We start from the raw sequence: 22,477 nt of genomic DNA on the forward strand, positions 1-22,477 counted from the left end.
GTGCCCCCAAGTGGGGTTTCGTACCCGGTGTGCAATGAGCCAATCTTACACACAGAGCCGAGATATTTGTTATTTCATCTCTGCGCAGAGATGGGTGCCGGGGGTGACCCCACAGAGCTGGCACACTCTGCAGTTAAACAGGCAAGCAATTTATACAGTTTTAGGTTGATCCACTTAGTTACCGAAGCCCTTCCCCAAAATCATTATTGGTAGTTGCTTATGTGCCACCATTTCTATTGGGCTAAGGTTTTCTCTGCTTCAAATTAAAAGTACAGCGTCCTTTTATTCTACAGCGCATGCTCAATGAGTGTGTGTGGGGTAAGTCTTTTAGGTCTTTAATTGAGTCGGTGGTTGTGATCTCCCCCTGCCGCCTTTACTTTTCCCCTAGTTCATGCTGCTTTGTCAATCATCCGGCCTCCGGTGCCTTCTGGAGCAGGATGTTTCCTTTTCATCAGTCTTTAGTTCCTTCTTCAAAGGTGTAGTTGCTGGTAAAGCCTGCATCGTTTATACAGAGTAACCAGGCCTACATAGTGAAACTACTGAGTAATGGTTCTCCTTAATTAAAGGATGATGCATCGTGTTTAACCCTATATTGAGCAGTATCACCATGGTTAGGTGGTAACTCAAACATATGACTACACTTCTGTATTTTGTTATGCAGCCTAGCGTTCAGTGTCTTTTTGCCACACTTAGGAATATACTTCTCTGCCGCTGACAGTGGCCCTGTTGCTTAATTCCCCTGTGAATTACCTCTGAATCTGAAAAATAATGTTCTGATGTTCTTGGTACTACTGAAACTGCAAAGAATTTTTCTGTTCCCCATTAGTGGGGCCAGAATGTCATCACTGCTGTGTCTTAGGCAGGTTACAGGTGTTTTTTTAAAAAAACATTCATCTGAAAGCTTGGCCGAATTAAAGCAAGACAGGCTTCTTTCCCAGCGATGCTTCTGAACTGGCAAGTACTGGATGCTGCAACCACACAGGAAGCTTGAGAGGGGTGTTAAAAGTTTACCTTTAAAATGAGTAGAGGAATGTAAGTGCACGTCTGGCATGAATCACCGGTGTGCTGTGTGATGCCGCTTCTCGCAGTTGAGAATGGGGGATGAAAGATGCTCACTGGTCAACAGAGTCAAGACGACAGATTTACCTAGGAGAGAGTTAGGAACGATGAAAAACAGAATTAAGGGGTTCCCATCTGGGTTGGTTGGTTTGGTTTTGGTTGGGGGTTTGTTTGGCAGCTACGCTGGCACCATTCTCGGAATTGTGTTGGGACTACAGGTGCCCTGTTGTTCCTGGTAAGCTGTACCTTCTCTTACCAGACATACAGTACTGGCTTGTGAAGTTGCAGTAACATTTTAATAGTGATACACTGTTGAAGTCTAAACAGTATTTGCATTTTCCTCTTGAACAGATACAATTTGTGACCTTTGAATTTGGAAGTACTCTTGCCTTCTGAAGCATCTCTCTTCTGTATCATTTCTGCACTCTACTACAGATCTGCTAACCTTTCTAGCCTGTGGTTCAAGCTTTGTAATAATACATTTCTGGAATACTATCAAGATTTTCCTTTTAGCTTTGTGATGACAAGAAATTCTGTCTTAGTTTCCATTGCTGGACAGTTGAAGGGGACCAGGATGCCTTCCAAACCACAAAATGAGGTAGAGGTAGTGGACACTGTCAGGGAGAGAAGTAGACTCCAGCAGCTGTGGTACTCTTCTTCCTCATTTTTTTTTTCTCTTTTTTGTATGTTAATGCAGTGGTTTGGGGAATAGTAGGGAAGTAATCGTCTCCTTTATATAAAAGCAGCAATAATTGGGAACGTGGAAGTTCTTGTTGCAGAAGTTGCTTTATCTCCTGCAATAACTAGCTTTGCAACTGGCTTGAGCGGCTAACAGCCACCAAACTCTATATTATTTCAACAACAGGGGTTTTAGTAAGCTGATCTGATACCCTTTTTGGGGGGAGAAACCTTACAAAAAACCCAAAACGAAACCCCCAACAAATTGCAAATGTTCCTACCTGGAAGGATGCTATACTCACAGGTAAGCACACAGGACTCGAGATTAAAACTTAGTTTTAAACAAAGAGCATTGTTGTTCTTCACTGGATTCAAAGTTTGCTGTGCCAGAAAGTTTAATGGGATGACTGTTACATAAAAAAAAAAAAAAAAGACAAAAATAAGAATCTTTCCACAATCAAATGCTTCTCTGAAGGGAAAGATAATAATTCAATGCATTGTCTCTCTTAATCAGTGCTACACTGAATAACGATACACTGAACACAGACATAAAATGTGGTGGGTCGCCTGAAGTTCTACAGATGTTTATGAAATTTCTAGCTAGGGATTATTCTCTTCTGAACTTTGCTCATTCCAGTTCCCCTAAATCTGTTTTGGAGTGGTTCTTATTGGCAGAGCAAATTATAATCTGTCATTACGATCAAAAAAGATTAGTGCCATTTGAAAAGAAAAACAAAATCCAAACCACCCAACCCCCATCAGATTAATTTTTTATCATTTTTATTGTGTACAAATTGCAGTGAGTGTCTCCTGCTATTGACATGTCTCTACAAGACTGATATGTATTACTCAAACCTTTGGCATTACATTTTAAACTATAATAACCTCCATACATCCTGCAAAATACACAGTTTTCACTATTTCTAGCTATGGTTTTACAAACTTAATAGAGGAAGCACGAGAGTTTCTCCAGCAGCTAAATTTTAAAGCCTTGGTAATGTGTCCAGTCTACCGAACTTACTTTCTAATACTTCAATTATATTTCCAAAAGTTAATTCATTCGAGTCTTCAAATAAGACTGGGTAGTTTAATAAAGTTTTCTACAGTAAAAATGTGTACATCTGAGATCTTACTAAAAGGCGATCCGAGCATAAAATAAGATTTGACTAGTTAAAAATAATGCAAATACAGTAGTAGACCTTGAAATCCCAGAGACTTAAGTGACAGCATTCTTAGAAAAGCAATAGGATGAGAAGCAATTCCAGCTACAGGGCATATTACTGAAATAAAGTACTCTAGTCCAAGGTGATTGAAGTTATGCATAAATTACAGGATTGTAAAGTGAAGTCTACAGCTCCTCTAATAACTTAATATTTTTTTCTGCAATTAAAATTGTGGCTAGAAGGCTTAAGGGGATGGATAATTACTAGCAATTAACAGTCTGATCACGTGAGATGTTGAGGTCTCTCCGCTCCTTAAGAAATTACTGAGAACTGTGGTTGCTTACCATTTTGCAGGTTTAAATCCTTTAACACTGAATATGAACTGATGATCCAGGTACGATACATGAAACAGCTGCTGTGGTGTCACGTGCAGAAACAGTATACATCATCAAGATACTGTCTTAATGAACAAAACATGCTTCCTTTCATAAACAGAAGGAAAATATACTTACCATTTTATTTGGAAAAATAACCTTTACATGTAGTACTCTATTGACCAAGCATATTGAATCCACAACATTCAGAGGCATTTACTTACATTTAGTTAACTGTGTCCGGGTTTGGTCGCTTCAATAATATACCTTATTTTAAGAGATATTGCATCTAATGTCTGTTTAGTCAACAGAAATCAATGGCAGGTTATCAACAATTTAGAAAAGTCTGACTGGGTATGTGGTCAGTTTTATTTGACCAACTGAGCATGTATTTGCAGCACATGCTGTGGCGATTATTGAGCACAGGACTTTATGTACTTTAGATCTTCCAATATAGTTTTCACTTTGAACTTTACAATTTGTTTCAAGAAGCTTGGCCAATAATAATTTTTTTTTTTTTTAAAAAAAAAAAGGCATTTAAAAAAAATTGTGGCTTCTCATCAGAGGCTTTGTCTGTTCTGTCTCTGCATGGGTGCTGCATTTACACTTCTTTCCATTTGGGATGACCTGGAGAGGAACTGCTCTTTAATGAAGAGCAGACATGTATTTTCAAAGCTCTGTGGATAGGGGCTACGGAAAGTTGCTTTCTTCTCTATCCCAAAGTTTCTGATTCCCATTAACTGAGCTATAAGGATTACATAGTTTAGGCTAATTCCTAGCTATATTGTGCAAAGAATTAGAGGATGATGCTTTTGTTACCATTGTAGTTTTAAACACTAGGGGAGAAACCACATGAGGAGCATGTCAGAGGTCATAGGCAAAGGAATACTGTGCTCCATATGAGAGAAATTAGGAAGTTTTAACTTACAGGTGCAGGAAATACTTGCAGCTGAAAAGAAACAAGAAAAGGGGACCAACTTCAAGAAGAAAAGTTATGTAACTAAAGGACTGAGTTTCTAATGAAACACTATTAATGAGATGGGGAGATAAAAAGTGGTAGGCAGATTAAAGGATAAGAAAGAAATGATGAACTAAGTGGATAAAAGTAATGGGCAGTTAAGAGAGACATAAAAGCTGAAGCGAGAAGAAAGCATGAAAACTTCGGATTAACATCTGAGAATTTTATTTTGAAGGTAGTTAAAATATTAGTGGTAGAGTTTATATAGATTAATTCTGTCTTATAAGGGATTTGTACAAAGAATTCAATAATAAAAATAAGTTAGGTCAAAATAAGCAGATCTCGTACCACATGAAGCAAATCACCCAGCCGAAGGAGAAACCAAACAGCTTTACATAACTGGCACAATGGTGACAATTTAAGAATTTCAGATTCATTTTCCACATTTTGTTCCTCACAGTTCCACCTGATAAAATAATTTGCAAAAATTGAAGTGTGTCCGCAGGAGCTGAAAAGCATCTTCAAGTGAAGGCTTCTTGTTCCATTTGAACAATGTGAGAACATCAATGGATCCGTGATTGCTTAAAAGAATTTCATCCTCTTTTTGCCTTCTTTTAAAAACGTATTCACATGATTGTCTTCGCGTTTCCTGATTATTATTAATTATTTGTATCGCCACAGCACCTAAAAGCCTAGGTGGTTGTCCGCAACCTTACAAACATGGTACAAAGGGATCTAATATAGTCTCGGAGACGGTGTTCGTAAGCAGCTGCAGCGATTCAGTATGTTGCAGCCTCCCCCTTAGGCTGCTTTGCCGGAGCCATTTCACGATTACCCCATCTAAAATCATTGCAGCAGAACGTATGAGGGGGGTTTGCTGCTGCTTTAGTGCAAGCCCAGCGTTCAGTTCACTTCCCTGGTACTTTAAATCGGTCTTTGCGCTCAAGTGACTGAATTGCAGCTTCACGCTCTGGATCAATCATCCAACCAACCGTTCCCAAAAGAAGCGAGTCGTCTGGCTGCCCTCTTCACCCCCCCCGAGCAGCTATTCCCGCTTCCTCTGTGCCAACAGCGGTATCTGTATGAGCGCTGTCACTTAAATTAGAGGCGGCTCACAGAACTGAACTGGCAGAAAACGAGCATTTCACCGCAGCGTGAAACCAGCGCCAGCCAGCGCTGCTGCCAACGAGGCAAACGGGTCTTCTCCCAGGTGCGTTCTTAGAGGATCCCGGCGGCTCCCAAACTGTCATCCTGCGGTGCCGGAGCACGAAATCTCAAGTAACCTTCTCAGCTAAAGGGTCAATGCTAACTGTGCAGACTGAGACAAGAGATTCTTTAGGTTCGTGGTCCGAAGGATTCGGCCATTCTTCTTCCAACCGCCCCGGTTGTAACAGCGCAGTTCAGGTGTTCAAGTGTATGAAAATAGTCAGCTTGGGAAAGCAACTCCATTCTGGCTTTAACTTGTACCGCTGTAGCAAATATTAAAGCTGGCATCCAGCCTACGTTAAGACTTCTGGCGTTAGCTGCCCTGTGTAAGGAGAGCTCATTTTAGGATGCTCTGGGAGCATCCCAGAGGTGTGTCTGAGGGCTTGCCAAGTCAGAACGTTAAAACTGAAAATTACAACTGATAAGCCAAAAAGCGTAAACCAGACGATTAAACTGGTAAAAAGAAGAGCAAAATACTTTGCTCAGGAAATGAGCGTAGTTGCTTGTAACGCTATTAAGATCCTGCTAACGCGACAGGTTTTGTGCCAGTTCAGGCTGTCGTGGGTTGTGAACCGCTGTGCTACGCGACCCTTCTCTGCCCAAATAATCCGGCACGCAGCCTCAAATTACACGGAGTAGCCCTTCAGCTCAAGCTACAGATTTATTTTTTTCTAGAGAGGGTTAAAACGGCTGCCGTAATAGCACGTTACTGGGAATTATCGCCGCTGTTGTTACAGGTGTAAACACAAGGTCGGTCCCTAAAATTGGCGATTACAAAACGGATACGGTTGCTGTGTGACTGGAAAAGCTTTGTCCAGCTGCTTTCTCAGGTAGAGGAGACTAGTTACTAACATTTACAGTAGGTGGCGGATTTTTCGTTGACGAGAGAGATGTTATCGCGATAGCGAGGGGAAAAAAACCACCCCACACCTAAAAGCCCAAGCAGGAAAAAGAAACCTGGGGGGGGGGGGGGGAAGTAGTTTGACATCAGTCTTAATTACACTCTGACTTGACAGTGACTCGGCAGGGAGACGCTGCTGCAGTCCAGCCGTGGAAGCAGCTCCGCACGTCTGCGACAAGGCTGGTTTTCCCTGGGGAGGGGGGGGGGCGGGGGGGAAGCAGAACGGCTGCGGTGCCCCGGGCCCCCACTGCCCCCGGGGAGGCTTCTCCCTTGCGGACCACCACCACCACCTCCTCCTCCTCCTCCTCCTCCTCCTCCTCCTCCCTCCGCGGCCCGCCACGCTGCGGGGCCGCAGGGAGGGACCAGCACCCCCCGCCGCGGGGAACCGCCGGTCCCCGACGAAGCGGGAGGCGGCGCGGAGGCCACGCTGTGTTTTTGTTTGGAGCCCGGGGCGGCGCCGTCCCGCCCCTCGGCCCGGGGGGGCGGCCGGGCCGCGGAGCCCGCTCGGGGCGGCGCCTCTCCGCTCCTCCCCGGGGCGGGGAGGAGGAGGAGGAGGAGGAGGAGGAGGAGGAGGAGGAGGAGGGTGACTCGGCCGCTTCCCCTCCCCGCGGGCTGACCCCGCGCGGGTAGGCGGCTCCGGGGACGTGCCCGGCGGGATGCGCGCTTAAGCGGCGTCCCCGGCCGAGCGCAGGCCCCGCCGGCTGCACCTGGCGCCGGGGGTAGCGGCCGCGGAGCGCCGCGCTCTACCGCCCGCCGACCCGCCATGGAGAAGCGCGGGGAGGGCGAGCCGCTCTCCCACCCGCTGGAGCCGGAGCCCGAGCCCGAGCCGCAGCCGGCGCCGCCGGGGGAGAAGCGCTTCAGGCTGTGGTACGTGGGCTCGTCGTGCCTGGACAGGCGGACCACGCTGCCCATGCTGCCCTGGCTGATGGCGGAGATCCGCCGCCGCGGACAGCGCCAGGAGCCCGGCGGCGCCCTGGGCAGCGGGGTGCCGGCCCGAGAGGTGCTGCTGCTGCTGGGCTCGCCCACGCTGCGCTGCGTGCCCGCCGGCCCCGGCCGCCCCGCCGGTCCCGCCAGCCCCGGCCGCCCCGCCGGCCCCGGCCCCGCCGCCGGCCCCGGCCGCCCCGGCAGCCCCGCGCCCGCCGTCTTCATCTTCGAGCACAAGGCGCAGCACATCGCCCGCTTCATCCACAACAGCCACGACCTCACCTACTTCGCCTACCTGATCAAGGCGCAGCCCGACAACCCCGACTCCCCCATGGCCTGCCACGTCTTCCGGGCCACCGACCCCAACCAGGCGAGTGGCGGCGGGGGCGGAGGGAGGGGACGCTGCCCGGGATCCCCCCGCTTCGCTTCTTCCCCCCCCCCCCCCATCCCCCCCATCGCCTGACGGGACCCCAGGCGCAGCCCTCCCCACCCGCGGAGGGGGTCCGTGTGCTCGGACGGGGCAGGGCAGCGCTGCGGGACCGTAACGTCCCAGACACCCACCCGCGGAGCGGGGGGGGGGGGGGGGGGGGGCGGGGAGCCAGCCCGAGGCCGGCCGCGCCCGCCGGGTTTCTCCCCGCCGCAGCCGTCCCGGGGCTGCACCTGCGCTGCACCTCGCCGAGCCGCTGGGGTCCGCGGGAAGGGGGCGCACGCCGTCCCGCGTGGCCGTGGGGTGCCGTGCCACCCCCTGCCCCGAGCGGAGGGCGCACCCCCCCCCCCCCCCCCCCCCCCCGCCGCGCCGGGGGGTGCCGGCCTCTGGGAAAGCGGGGTGCGCGGGGAGACGGAGCCCCTTTCTTTCTCCCCGCTCCCCCTTCCGTGGGGAGGCCTCGCATCCCGCAGCAGCTCGGTGACAAGCGCAGGGTTTGCCCGAGGAGCAAGACACGCAGGATTTAGCGTTAAGGCGTCCTGACGGCGGAGCAAGCGTCGGAAAGGAACCGGGTAGCGAGGACCGCGCTTTGAGGCGGACCCCCGGCGGCGTGGAAGCCCTGGTTGGTGAGCCGTGGGCCCTGTTCTGCTCACGGGTCACCCTGAGGACACCTGGCCGTGCTCAGGCACACTCGGTGGTGATCCAGACAACCCTAGGTTTGGGTGGAGACATTGTTGATAAAGTGCCAACTGGAAAAAAAGACCGAACGGACTGTTTTCCCGACTCTCTAACAGGCTTTGGCTCGCGTGTCAAGTGTGCAGCAGTCTTCTTTCTCCTCCCTCTTTAGAGTATGTGAGCGATGGCGGTTTGACGAGTAGGTTTGATCGTCGATTTAGCATGGTGACAGCAAGAAAAAGGCCTTTCAGCAACGATCCTTTGATTAAGTTAAGACACCTTGCCCTCACTCAGGCGTGTGTGGAGGAAAAACGTGTGCGATTAGAAACGCTGGATTTCACTGAAACCAGACTTACTGGATCTACTAAACAGTTGCTTGGGTTTCTTTTGGTGTGTGTCTTTTTTTTTTTTTAAGTGAAGAGGGTAGGAAGTATTAAGAAAACAATTGAAAGTTCTCGGTATATTAATCTTTATTTGAGCTAACATACTGCCGCAGTTTATAACGTGGGAGGGATTTAGATTGCATACATAGCAGTGGCTTGAGCCGTCATCAAAGACAGGACAGGCGGTATCCCAAGTGGAGGTAGCTATGCTTAACTGGTTGGCAACTGCTGCCACCACTGTGATCTGCCAGGAGAGAGCATGCAGAAAGAGTATGATATGGAGGAGATCGTGTCTGGCGAGGGAGGAGCCAAAATGTCCCCTTCAGAGTCTGACCATATGGGCTGAAGGGAACCATGGTTCATGCTGTTGGCAGAAGGTGCTGAATCAAATTTATTTCTGCTGTAGGTCTGCTCTCATACCATGGCATTGTAAGACAACCTAATTCTGTAAGTGGATCCCTATTACTCTTGTGAACGTGCAAAATGCCATGTATATTTGCATCTGGGAGGCTGTTTCTGACTAAACCTTTTATCTATATATCTCGCCTTCTTTCCTCGTGCAGGAAAATGTGCATGGAATTAAATCAAATTGGTACTATAGGTAAAGCCTTCCTATTGAAGGAAGTTATTACTACGAACGTGTTCCCTTTTATAAACTTCTATCTTGTTCTGACAATATAGTCTAAATTTTAGCTGGCAAGACTTTTTTTAGCCTTGTTATCATTAATGAAGAGTAAGCCCCTTTCACGAGAGTTACTCAGAACATGATTTCCAGACAAAGAACTACGATAAGGGTAGTAGATGCACAGCCAGCGATGCAATTAACAAGTGTCTGACTAACAGGTTTTTTTAAGGTATCAAAAGGAAAAGAGGGTGAGATTATTTTTTTTTTCCCTGTCTGAGTTTTGTCATTGAGGGTTGGTTGGCTAAGGCTGTGCAGGTCTCTAGCTGTTGATCTGTGCTTAAGCCTAGTCCTGAGCGGATGAAACCAGGCTGCAGGTTGCTAGCTCTGAAAATCTTCTTTTGAAGCTCTTAATTGTTTGTTATAAAATAGATGCTGTTCTTGCACGCTTTCAAGATCTTTAAGTACATCCTTCTCTTTCATATTGGTTATGTGAGCTTCATTGTGCATATTAGTTTAGAAAGTATTTTTCACAGCTGTTATTTTAAGATGACCTTATTTTCCATCTTGGGCCATAGCCGCTTCCAGCCAGCGTAAGTTGGCACGGCTACTGAGGGCAGTGATCCTGTCCCCTTCAAGCCTCGACCCCTCATTCCTTTCTCTTGGCTTTGTCCTCATGGCAGCACAACTGTTTGCAGCCGCACAGCAAACAGGATCAAAGGAATTGACTGGTGTTAAAACTTGCTTTCCCCCTACCTTTGCTGGATTGGTTCCAAACAGCTTCTCTTGTTTGCTTTACTATGCAACCCTAATACCATTTACGTCAAGACAGGTAGGTCGGAGGTATGAGGTAGCCGTGAACGGCCAAGAAGGGGAAGGGTCCGGTAGCCTTTCCAGAAGTTATACTGGCTTCTAATGAGCCGAAGAAGACTGCAAAGCCATGGTGTTATCTGTCTTGGCAGTATTAAGTTCAGCAGCATGCTAAGTCACTCTGGAATGAAGGAAGAGTTCAGGAGATGTCGTGTGGTCTTTAAGTTAGAAGACAGCTAGCTGCAATTTTCAGTGGTGGATGTAAATCGTGAAAGTGAGAGGATAACGACTGACTTCCAAGAGACTAGTGCTAGCACGGTAATTCAAAAAACAGTGTAGGTGAGAATGAAATTTTGGCTTCAAGCCCGTTGCTTTGTCCACCAGCTGTATTGCAGTGTCTTGGATACACATGCATTCACTGTGACTGTGAAAGGGGCTGTTACTCGCAGAAAAAAAGCAATACTTTTTGCCAGTCCCTGTAGATTCTTTAGCAGGTGACCAATAAAAACTCAATGCAATATGTGCTCTGATAACATCACATGGGAAGATAACATCTTTTAATGTTATTTGCCATGACTGAAGAAAAATGAGAGTGAGGTGGTACGAAACACCTTCGCATTTTATTTGAAAGCCTGCAAATTGTAGGCAGAGCTGAAAAGTTGGAGCCGGTGGGTCAACTCCTGCTCTGGAGTAGTACTTTGGCACAGTGTCAAACCCAGAGCTCAGCTGTCGGTATGGGGGTGGATGCTAAGATGTTGGATGCCAAGATATTGGGGGGGGGGGGGGGGTGTGTCTCTTGCTCTTTAATTACAAGGGGAGAGAAAACTTATGGAGCCATCTGACTGGTGAGCATGGGAACGGAAGTTTTTTGACTTTTTTTTCCCCCTCAGAGTTATTACAGAGTTTGCTGCTCCTTATAACTCTTCAAAGCAGCAGCCAGCTGAAGTGGATGAATGTAGTTGTCTGTTTAGTGCTGGCTAGTGGCTTCTGAACAGCAGCCAGATATTTGTTAGTTTTGTATTGCTGTCATATGAGTATTATCTAGGATGCACGGAGTCTTGTCTGTAGACATCAGATGACAGCGTTATCTCATTTTATATTTGGCGGATTTTTGTCACAACCTCAGGAACAGATTATTTTTTTTCTTAAACGCAAAAGTTAGAGTTTATAAATATAGGAGGCATACCCTTCTCCCAGCCACCAAGAAAAGCCATTTTGATTAGGGTTTTCAAGCTCAACTTGAAGACAATTTTACCATGAAATATTGATTTTGTTCTGTAAACCAGAACTTAATTGTGTGAAATGAATCAATGCTGTTTGACAATTGCCTTGAGTTCCTTGTTCTCTGGGGGAGACGCTTATGGTCTGATCTCTTTCTGCACTTCTTTTTTTCTTTAATTATTATGCTGGTCTAGACTGTGCATTTTCTTCTTGAAACATGAATAAGCCTGTTTTGGGGGAATTCTTTTTTAACCTGATCTGGCATCCTAAATCTAATTATACTATAATTGATTCTTACTAGTGAAGATAGTCGACTCCTCCAGTTAAGCAAGAACTTACTTAATCCATTTTGTATTTCTTTTAGAAACCTTATAAGCAATGATCCAAATATATTGTTATGGGCTTTCAAAACCAATCCAAGCTGGCTGTGAAAGAACAATGTTCTGGCGCGCAGACCTCAGTAGGGTTTAGCTCCTGTGTGTATAATCTGTAGCTGTGGCGTTCTGCTACGACCACGTGTTAGGGGGACTAGGCTGTCTCAAGGCGAGGCAGAAATAATGGAGCATTTTGCTGACAAAGTAAAGCTGTGATAAGAACTGGAGAGGTAGAGGGCCAGAGACAAGAGCCGGAGGCAGCCTGCTTGTGACCCAGATCCCTGCTCTGTCATCGCTGCATGGGCTAAAAGTCAAAAACGTTTGTCTATTCCGAGAGTGTGTTAATTGTTAGATAATGTATTTCAGTAGAGCAAGGCCGAAACGCAGTTTATTCTGGAAAACAAGGCATCAGTACAAAGTCTTTCATTTTAGCTATTCAAAGGAGGCTTTTATGCTGTAGTAACATCATGTTCTGTAAGGCTTCTTACTGAAGAATGTTAGAAGTTTAGAAATGTTTAAAGAGTAAAGTTCCTGAACTTTACATTCATATTTCTTTTGTGCTTTGATTTTTGTGTGACACAGGAGCACGAGCTGAATGGCAGCAAGCCTTGGCATATTAAGTGCGTATGTACAGCTTTGTTGCAATTCATATTAAAATATTGCACGGGTTGAGTGAATCTGATAAGCTGTGTTTTGAATAGGTGTAACAGCCATGATAAAAAAACGATGAGCTCTGGGTTTTGAAGGATTCTGCAGGAAATGGGAGAGATGCACAGTTTGGTTGCTAGATAGACTTGAGTGCGCTTTGATTGCGGAGGAAAGAGGTAACGCTGTTTTCCACAAGAAGGATAGGTTGCCCCAGTTTTATCAAGAAAACAAGTCTTGGAGAGACCAAAAGAAAATTTTCTCTAAGTTTGCGTTAGTGAATTTCATTCATGGGATGAGAAACTGAAAAGCGATGGCTCAAAACAAAGCATGGCTGCTAAAGGCTTGCAATGAGTGCAGAATTGTTCGGTGAGCGGCCTCATTATCTCCAACCTACATGGGCTATACAGCCTCGGATGAAAAGTCTTGCACTCCCTTTTTCTGTTGTTTTTCTTTGTTTGTTTGTTTTGTTTGAACAGTGTCTGACTTAAGATTTGGGAAGTGGAACTGAAAGTTGAGAGCTTAAGGTTTCATTTTTGTTTTCCTTAATGATAGATTCAGCACTTTTTTTCTGAAAATGAGAGTGGTTGTCATTAAAGCTATCTTTAAGTTCCAGTTTTGAACATCTTGTCCATAATAATTTTCTCCCCCATCCTAAACAGAAGAAGTAGTAAAAACACTAAAATTGTTAACTGTTTCTAAATGGTGATATGTGGCCTTTTTATCCCCGATTAATATTTAGGAGAGGAAAGGGAATGGTTTTAAATACTCTTACCTGTTGTGTTTGTAGAAAGGATTCATTCATTTTTCCTTTTGCAGTTCCTGAAAACCACCCCATTATTTGGGGAGTAGAAGCGACGTTATGGAGGATTGTATTTTCAGAAGGGCAAAATAAAATTTGGAATGAGAAATATATTAAATGATGTAAGCTCACTGAGAGTGGCTGTAGGTAATACAGTGACTAGATAATAAGGCTATTTTATTGGAAGAAAGGACCTTGTATGCATCTGTGCACACCAAATCAAGGCTCCTCTTCTAAGTATCTGTTTCTACATTTTTTTTGGTCCTGTTTTTCAAATGTAGAGGCAATTCCTTTTAAAAATAATTAAATAGAAAACTGACTTCCAAAAGGTTTGGCTAGCTTATGTATATCTTGGCAACAGGGAGAGTCTGATTTTTAGGGATGGTAAAAATCTCAGACCAAAATGCTTGAAGGTGGTGTTTACGAAAGTGAATGCTAAAAAGGATTCAATTTCTAAACCGTCATTGCAGAATAGTAGTGTGAGTGGCTCCTGCCAATCTCTACTCTTTGCTAGAGTTTGGTATAGCATTTGATGTGCACAGTTCACCCTTCCTTGCATCTCTTCCATCCCTCTTCCCCATTTGCTTGGAACTCCCTGAGCATCTTGAGTTTCTCCGAGGTAAGGTGGTGAACGCTGCAATGAAATTTCAGAGATGGCTATCTAGGCTGTAGGTCACGCAGAATTTTCAGCAGCATTGGCACGGTCCCCTCATGGCACCAGCTGTCCTCTGCCACCTGGTTTTGTTTCCTTTGTGGTTGCAGATACTATTTCAAGTTCAGAGACAAGGGGAAAAAAAAAAAAAGAAGAGCTTATTTCCATGTGGCTTTTATCATTTGTCCCATATGTGAATGGTGGCGTCATCTACCTTCACATTCTGCACTGTTCTGAGGCACCTTTAGAGACCACAAGGAGATGACTGGCTAAAAAGACAAGACCTACTAGAAGTCTTGTATAGGTCATTAATAATGTGGTGTTTGAGGGCAGCTAGGAAGCAAACTTAAGGCAACAAAGTGAAGTGACCTAATTCATAAACAGGATCTGTGGTTTTCTGTTCTGTATAGACTGTAATATAATATCTATCACCTTGTGTTCTGCCACAAGTAGGTACCTCAAGACCACATGCAATAACATGGGTTCCAAAATAAAGTAGAGCATCCGTAATGCAAGATGGTGTATGATCCGGGCAGGTACAGTTGTTGGTGACATGAAGAAGTCTTCAAAGTGTAAAAAAGGCAATATCAAATGTCAGAGGGTGGGCTGAAAGCACAAAGTGTGGAAGTGGTTACCCCAGGGATGCATGAACTATGTGACTTCCCATTTTGTGATCTGTTTTGGGTACCAGAGAACGTGGATCAGTTTTGGATATGCATGTTTTCATCTGTGACCATGTTTTGGTTTTGTTTTTTTTTTTTTTTTCCAGGTGTATTAATTAGGTGACAACTGGTAGATTAGTGAGGTGGGCAAATAAACATGCTTGGCAGTCCTGTAGATCTGCAAGTAGTCCAGTAATACAGTCTTCCTCTTGGCACTGGTCAGAGGTAAGCCTGTTTGGGCCGTAGAGGATTAGTTCTAGTAGTATATTTAGGACTGCAGGAAAAGGCCATAAAAAACCGAGCGAGCAAACAAAAACGTGCATTTGTCCCAAAGGGCTCATTTTGTATTTTTATAAAAACTATGTTTCTTGAAAAATCCAGTTAACCTTCATTCTGAACACAGTTGTGCTTTACCAGCACAAACCCTACCATAGTCTGAAGCTGCACTCCCTCTCCTCTGCCTCTCGCAGCAGCCGTACGGCTTGAAATGAACAGCACCATGTCCCGCTGATGAAGCGAAGCCTGCTTAAAGCCATCCATCTCTTAAGTGAAATTGGCTGCTTGGTCCTCCCCCTCCCTGCTGCCGGGAATTAGAACTTCAATGAAAAGTTAATTACTCGATCCTCTTCTGGTGAAGATGGTGCTGTTGGGATTTCTGCTGCTCCCCAAGCAGACCCTCTCTGGGCTTAAAAGGAAAACCATGGCAGCAGCGGGGCCTCGAGGTATCATTTCACATTCCCGAAGTGAAATTTTGTATGTTGGTTTCAGCTGCAGTGCTTAAACGTGGCTTTTCTGTCCTTCCACGTGGTTTTAGTTACTTCAGTCAACTGAACAAAAACCTGCAACGTACTTCAAAGGCTGTCATACCATGAAGACTGTTCGGACAGGGTAGATGGCATATAGTAAGTATGTGTATAACATGTCTTAAATGCCTCTGAAAGATGTCATGAACTAATAAGCAGTTACCTAGATGCATTACAATTCCCTTCAGTTTGGATCATTTGTAAGAGAGGTAAAACATTTTGGTTGAACCACTGGAAAAAAGAAAAATATTTTTTTTCTAAATGGGCTCCCAATGCTATTTAGAAACTCTGCTGGGTTCTTTGGAGGAATTGTGTCTACTAAATCGCATTTCCTGACTTTATAAGTTACTTGTAATAGTGAGTTGTCTTCGTCTCTGCTCGAATCTGGTTGCTTTCTGGTGGAATTCGTAATTTCCTTTGTTATCAGTTTATCTCTTCAGAATTAGATAGTCTTTTACAAATTATCTTTTCTGGAAATTTGGAAGGGCAGTGTTGTAAGGTTTTTCTTCTTCTGCATCTCTGAACTACTGAAGATAGGTAGAATTCTACAGTTTTGGGCACATGGCACTTTTCTGAGGGATTAAATTAATTTAAAGTGCAAATATGAGAGAGATCCTTGTTCAAAGCCTGTGTGAAAGACTTGTAGAAGTTATCAGATAAGATAAAACCAATACTGTAGAAGCGTGGCGCTTTCCCAACTCCACCATCCCTGGCTCTGTGGTTTTCCCCCTCCCTTTACAGTTGACTTAAAAGTCTATTTCCATCATGAAGTTCATTTTTGCACGTTGATAAAACTTAGCAAGCAGCTTGCTCTGTTAAAGTGACTGGGGTTATGTTTTATTTCATTGCGCTTCTTGGCAAGAATGTTTAGATCTGCACAGTGCTGTTTAGAGATCCTTGATGCATTGAAAAACATGTTGTGGCAAGTCAGAATATTATCCTCTGGGGCACAGCAAGGACTGCTTTCCAGACTGTTCACAATTTTGTTTTTCCTAGCAAGATTAATAAATATTTATTTTTTAGGATGCTGATGTTAAATATATTTCGTGTACTCTGTGACACCGATATGGGTTTCCTGTTATGTTCATTTAAAAAAAAAAAGAGCAGCAATGTCCCAAGAACTTTGGGAGTAGTCAGTGGTCTGTGGGTTCTTGAGTATTTCTGAACTAGAGTAAATATTCAGTAACAAAGCAATGAAAGACTGGGACACGCAATGCTAACTCATTGAAACGTATTTTTATGTGCCTTCTCATAGTTTGTTTCTTGCTTTGGCTTTATTATTCCTAACAACTCGATCTCAAGTTACGGTAGGATTTCTAAATAAAAATAGAAGTAGGGTAGTACATATTTAACAGAGCCGTATTTACCAGAGAGGAACCAGTTGCTTTCTTTAGGACTGCTCGGCTGGAAGGGTAGGAACAAAGCAGCACATAAACCCCAGCTAAACCCCGTGCTGAAAGCTGAGGTGTGACCTTCAGGTCGTGTCCACGGTGGACTGCAGTACACACGCAAGGCTCCGCGATTTCTGCCTGCCCCAGCTCTGTCATAGCGTGCAAAATTATGGCTTCTGTCATCTACGGTGAAAAAAATCATTCCTGCTAGCGTGCAGATTAGAAAGAGAAGGGATTGTGTGTACGGCCTCCTGCCATTCTTGGCGATGGAACTAAATACCAAACTGCCCTCAGTGTCATGGTACTTTTGTGGCAATCTAAGCAGTTTAGGATACCAATTGCCAAAGAAATTATTGTAACTATACTTTAAAAAAACCAAACCAAAACAAGAACATAATTTAAGATGCTGAAATGTTGGTCTAATGTGCAAATCCCATAGCATCTGATAGGAAAGCTTTCTGTGGAAAATACTGCTCTTCCTGTAACGTTTGGTTTAGGCTTGTGTACAAGACTTTGTTTTTTATGAAGAAATATTTTAAACAAGTATCCCTTTTGTAGAAAATACTTTTGGCCTGACTTTGTGGTCATACTCAATGAGAGTCCCTTAATTTTCTGTGCAGCAGGACTGCAAGCTTCAGCAGTACAAAACAGTTTGTACAGAGGATTCACTTTTTTTTCTAAACCGACTACATTATAAATAGGGGCAAGATGTTGGCTGCTCTTCAGCAGGACTTTTTTGGGCGAACCTTGCCAAAAGAGAAAATCAAGTGGGCCTTTCAGTAGGAGCAGCACATCATACTTTTATCTGAATTATTCATGAAGAAACACACCCAGATTATCCATGACATATGTGTGCATGTATTCAGATTTAGCCTTGAGGAAATATGCTGACCTAAACATGGGAGCAGAGTGGGAGCAAGGCAACATGATTAAAACCAGCTCAGAAGGAGTGGGTTTACATCCTGGCACTGTGCCTTGGATTCCCTGTCTGCTTAGTGCTAGGGAGAACTAAAAATAATATCTGCAGTTTAGTGGGGTGGCGTGAAGCTTGCAAAATGAATACGTTTCCTCCATAGTGACCTTCTGTCTGCAAAATCGCTACCGAAGAAGGTGATTTAAAAAAATTACATGGAGCACATCAATCGATCTGTATGAATGCTAGTTGGGTTTTGGGTTGGTTTTTTTTTCCTTTGCTCAATATGCAGGTTGTCCTTAAAATACACAGCATCACAGTTGCGAGTGTGAGACCAGCCCAGACTGCTAGATTAATGAGCTTGGTGTTTCTTTATGTAACCAAGTACTTGGTTTCTGTACGTTCACCCACTGTTCTGCGCTTCATCTGTTTTACTTAAAATGGTACGCTTGCTAGTTATATGGGAATTTGAAAGGGAACTTTCTGTGTTTAATGAAAATTCTTGGTTACAACTTCAGCAGTCCTTATTAATGATACCATCAACAGTAAGCTGAACAGAAGCTTAGCTGTAGTGCTATTTTATTTCTTATCTGAGTCTAAATTTTTCCGATTTGCCAATTTATTTGATATGCTTCTGCTCTTGAGTTCCCACATGACCACCATAAAAAGGTCAGATTTTGAGAAGACTATTTACTTGGATGTCTGTAGCACAACAGAGTGGATGCTTCAGCTGAATTCTGTTACTTCTGGGAGTGTCAACCTTGGCAAGCCAGGGATGTACGTGTATATGCTGTTGTTTATTACCTATCAAGTAATAAATCTTCAAGAATCGGATTATAAACTGGAATAGCATAAGCTTTCCTATTATGCTAAGCTTGAAGTTGAAGAGTATCAGAATGAAACGTGACAGTGCTAATTCATTGTTTGCCAACCCAGCCTATAATATTGGAGGGTTTTTAGCTATTTAGTCCTGCTGTTATGCTTTGCAATTGTACTATTAGATTTTATATGCATAGTATACCACCACCTGAAAAAACTCCTGCAGAGTTCCACTGGCTTTGAAGCTCATTTTGCCGATTTTTAGTTCTGTGGGAAGCCCCAAATACTGTGGAGTCCCACGGATTGTTGCCATCCTTGTAGAAACACAGCACCCAGCTCGTGCATGCCTACATAGCCACGTACATAAGAGTTAGCACCTAATAAGATAAAACACACTGGTAAAATGCTCAACTCTGCTATGTATTTCAGCCTTTTACGTAATGATTTGAAGTGTGCTCGCATCTATATCATGCTTTTGAGTGGCATTACTGATTTCAAGTAATAACAGGTAGGGTGTAAGGTTTAAACTTATGATCGCCTGGGTTTGTTTATAGAAGGTGCAAGCTTTATTTTTGTGTGATACTCTTCTTTCCATCAGTTATAAAGTATTTAAGTCTGTTACCTATGGCACGTGTAGAAAACACTTCCTTTTAACCCTGTGCTGGGCCAGTTTGTTGGAAATAAAGAGCAGGCTTCATGGTGTCCTGTTACAGAGGTCAATTATTTCACTTGAGCATGCTGCTGCCACGTGGGCTCCCCAGCCAAGTTACCGGGAGCAGCGTACATAAATTGTAATGGATCACTGCTCCTGGAAGGGCTGCTGTTATGTACCCACAAGAGCCCTGCATGAAACTATGCAGGCTCTGCTTCGTGCTTTCATCCTGGGCTTAATTGCTTTGGGTTGGTTTCAGGGTATTCAGTCAACAGCTGAAGACTCCGTCCAGAGAGCCCTGCTCTTAAATAGGAACCAAGTCACGCAAGTTGTTCTGCCCAAATTGCACAGTGTTTTCCTACAGGATCGCCAGCTGCTAGAAGATAGTACTGCTTTACTGGTCTGTAGCACATTTTGGTTTTTATACTGCTTTAAGTATCATCCTACCATCAAATATAGCAGTCTTTTGCTATTACTACATCATAAAAATAAATAGTCTTGAGGCTTCTTGTTTCTGCTAGTACTGTTCATATTAAAATGTCAAAATATCTTTCAGGTCAGTTGAATAAGCAGGTGGATAAGGATGTGACAGGTTTCAAATTCAGATTCAGTACGTGGTGCTACTGTCATTTGGACTCCTGCAGAGACCTAAGAAAACATAACAATTTTTATTGGCGTGCAGATTTGCTGGCTTTGTTGTACGCGCTGGGAGCGTTCATCTAGGGCACCACATTTCTTAAAGGGATGTTTTCTCTAGCTGATGCCTAGAATGACCATGATGGCCTAACCTAAGGGTTAGGCACCGTGATGTGAAGATTATGGCGAATCTTGTACAGAAATTAGAGCTGCCCACAAAACAGTAAAGAACACAGGTCACTACAAGATCCCTTTGTGCTTGTCGACAGATGCATTGGTTTCCAAATTTGCAGGCTTTTCCAATCTTTACCATTTATACAAGGCTACTGCTTATTATTTTCTCATGTCATGTCTCTTGCTCTTCTGTTTTTCTCAGCTCCTTGAAATTGTCCCGATCTAGGATTATAATCTTTTTTTTTTTTTGCAGGCGTTGTCTCTACTGCACGCAGGACCGTTAGCCATAAAGAGTCATGATTCTGACCGTAGGAAAAAAAAAAAGATAGTCTCTTTCCCCCCACTGCTTCCCACAAGCCTGCTGGACCCAAATTAAAACTTGAAAGAAAAAAACAACATTCATCCTTTTGATTGCATGTTGCTTGGAGCTGAGCTTTTCAGATGTAGCTATCAGGATTATAAGAATTTTAACTTTATTCCTGTTCATATTGCTAATTCCAAGTTTCACATTTTAGAAATACCACCAAGACTAGCTCCTCTTGATTCTCTTCCCTCCCCACCCCTCCCCCAACCTTTTTTTTTTTTAAATTACATTTTGGTAACAGCTGTTTATTGAATAAAAACTTGAACAGAAAATTTTATGTAAAAATAAGCATGCATGATGATAACTTCAATTTTAATAGAGCTATTCTAATGTATTTACTTGCTCAAAGTTCCTTTGCATTTGAAGTTTTTCACCTTCACTCCCTTCTTCAAAACACATGACCTGGCACATGTTTATTTTTAAGTCAAGGCTGCATATGGCCGATGAGAAGTGAAAGTTAGCTTCCTTGGTGATCAAGGCAGTTGCGTCATGTTTCAGAAAGAAGGTATGAGTAACAAAAAACCTCCAAACAAACAAAAAAAAACCAACCCCTACTGTGGGGGGAAAGGATGCTGTGCTGTATGGTAAAAGGCTGTAATATTAGCAAAGTAACTCCTGGAGCATGACATGAACAGCTGAGTCATTTATAGGTGGTACTGAGACAAATTGCTGCTGAAGGATGCTTGTTGTTGCATGGCTGCTGCTACAGCTGGTAGATTGCCAGCTTAAGAGCAAAGTAAACCTGAGTCTGGTAGGGACTGCTGTGAAAAAGTCCACTCCAGATAAGCGTACTTTAATCTCTGGAACATTTAATTGGTTCAGCAGCATTTTCTAGTGCCTGAAGTTTTCAAATGTGCAAACATATTCGTGACATTGACGTAATTACCAACTTGTAATTTATTCTTCTCTGTGAATCTGCTAGTAATAGTAGCAGAGGATGCTTTCTTTTTTACTGTTAATACAGTTATGGTTCATATATCAAATTATAAAGTTGGTATCTGTCCTTGAAAGTCTCCTGACTATTACTTCTCTGCATCTTAATGTAGTACAAGGCTTCTGTTGTAGGTCACTATGCTGATCTTGCATCTATCTAATGAGGTTTGAATGTGTTTAATATGAGCCTCAGAGTATGGTTCCCATGCAACTATGTAAAATTAATCCTTTCAAAAATTTGTATTGTTTGTGGTCTTTGAACATCGTCTCCATTGGAAGATTGTTTTGTCAGATTGGTTGTTGATAATTATTTTTTTAAAGCATAAATCTGGTAACTATCAAATATTTTCATATATAAGATACTGTTTGAAATTTGATCTGAAGATGAAGAGGGCTACTACTTTCCTTAATAATGCCTTTGCCTCCCAGCTCCCAAATGTTCCAGCTCCCAAATGTTTTTTTCCAAGCAAGCAGACTCGAAACTGAGTGTCAAGAATAACTTGCAAGCCCCTGCCCGCATGCACTGTGGCAAAGAGGGAGCAGGTAGAGTTTTTATCAAGCCCCTGTTTCTTTTGGTGGTCTTGAAGCTGGCAAGTTCATGGGACTTGAAACGGTGTATAACAAAATTTCAGAGTGCCATTTCCAAGATGATAGGACAGCATAGGTTAAAGTTAGGGGGGGAAAGAGGGAGCAGTTCCCTTTCTCCATGAGGGATTTGTAATGCTTCCATGGGAGTGCTTGCAGTCTGCTGGAGGAACAATTAGCGGCAGCTTTTGGAGGAAAGGGAAGCTTCTAGTGTCCTGCATGATGATCGGGCTCCTGAGTAATTAACCAGTGACTCTGACAAATATATTCCTTCCATTTCTTTAATCCCATTACTTCTGACACCAAACACGGTTAGTTGCCAGTTTGCTTTCAGATGTGGCACTACAACTTCACAGAGTAAAAGCACAAATATAGGCTGGGCAGACAATGGATTGAGAGCAGCCCTGAGGAGAAGGACTTGGGGGTGTTGGTTGACAAGAAGCTCAACATGACCCAGCAATATGCATTTGCAACCCAGAAAACCAACCGTATCCTGGGCTGCATCAAAAGAAGCGTGGCCAGCGGGTCGAGGGAGGTGGATCTCCCCCCTCTACTCCGCTCTTGTGAGACCCACCTGGAGTACTGTGTTCAGCTCTGGGGCCCCCAAATTAAGGACATGGAGCGACTCACTGCTGGAGTGAGTCCAGAGGAAGGCCATGAAGATGATCAGGGGG

The 22,477-nt window shown here is 44.0% G+C and overlaps 1 protein-coding gene across 3 annotated transcripts in view; it reads left to right on the forward strand.

The window, feature by feature from the left end:
* Nucleotides 1-7,007: 7,007 nt before the first annotated feature.
* The window catches only part of TBC1D4 (TBC1 domain family member 4), a 112,818-nt gene continuing 97,348 nt past the window's right edge, over nucleotides 7,008-22,477 (forward strand). The window contains exon 1 of one of the 3 annotated variants that reach the window (XR_007508049.1): nucleotides 7,008-7,633. Coding sequence is in view for 2 of the 3 variants with exons in the window: in XM_049816110.1 (XP_049672067.1) it covers nucleotides 7,103-7,633 (531 nt within the window). In the remaining variant the exon portion in view is untranslated. The remainder of the gene's footprint in view (nucleotides 7,634-22,477) is intronic. The other 2 variants (XM_049816110.1, XM_049816101.1) reach the window with 2 other exon arrangements.

This window comes from Accipiter gentilis, chromosome 13 (genome assembly GCF_929443795.1).
Source record: "Accipiter gentilis chromosome 13, bAccGen1.1, whole genome shotgun sequence".
In the NCBI taxonomy this organism is placed as follows: Eukaryota; Metazoa; Chordata; class Aves; order Accipitriformes; family Accipitridae; genus Astur; species Astur gentilis.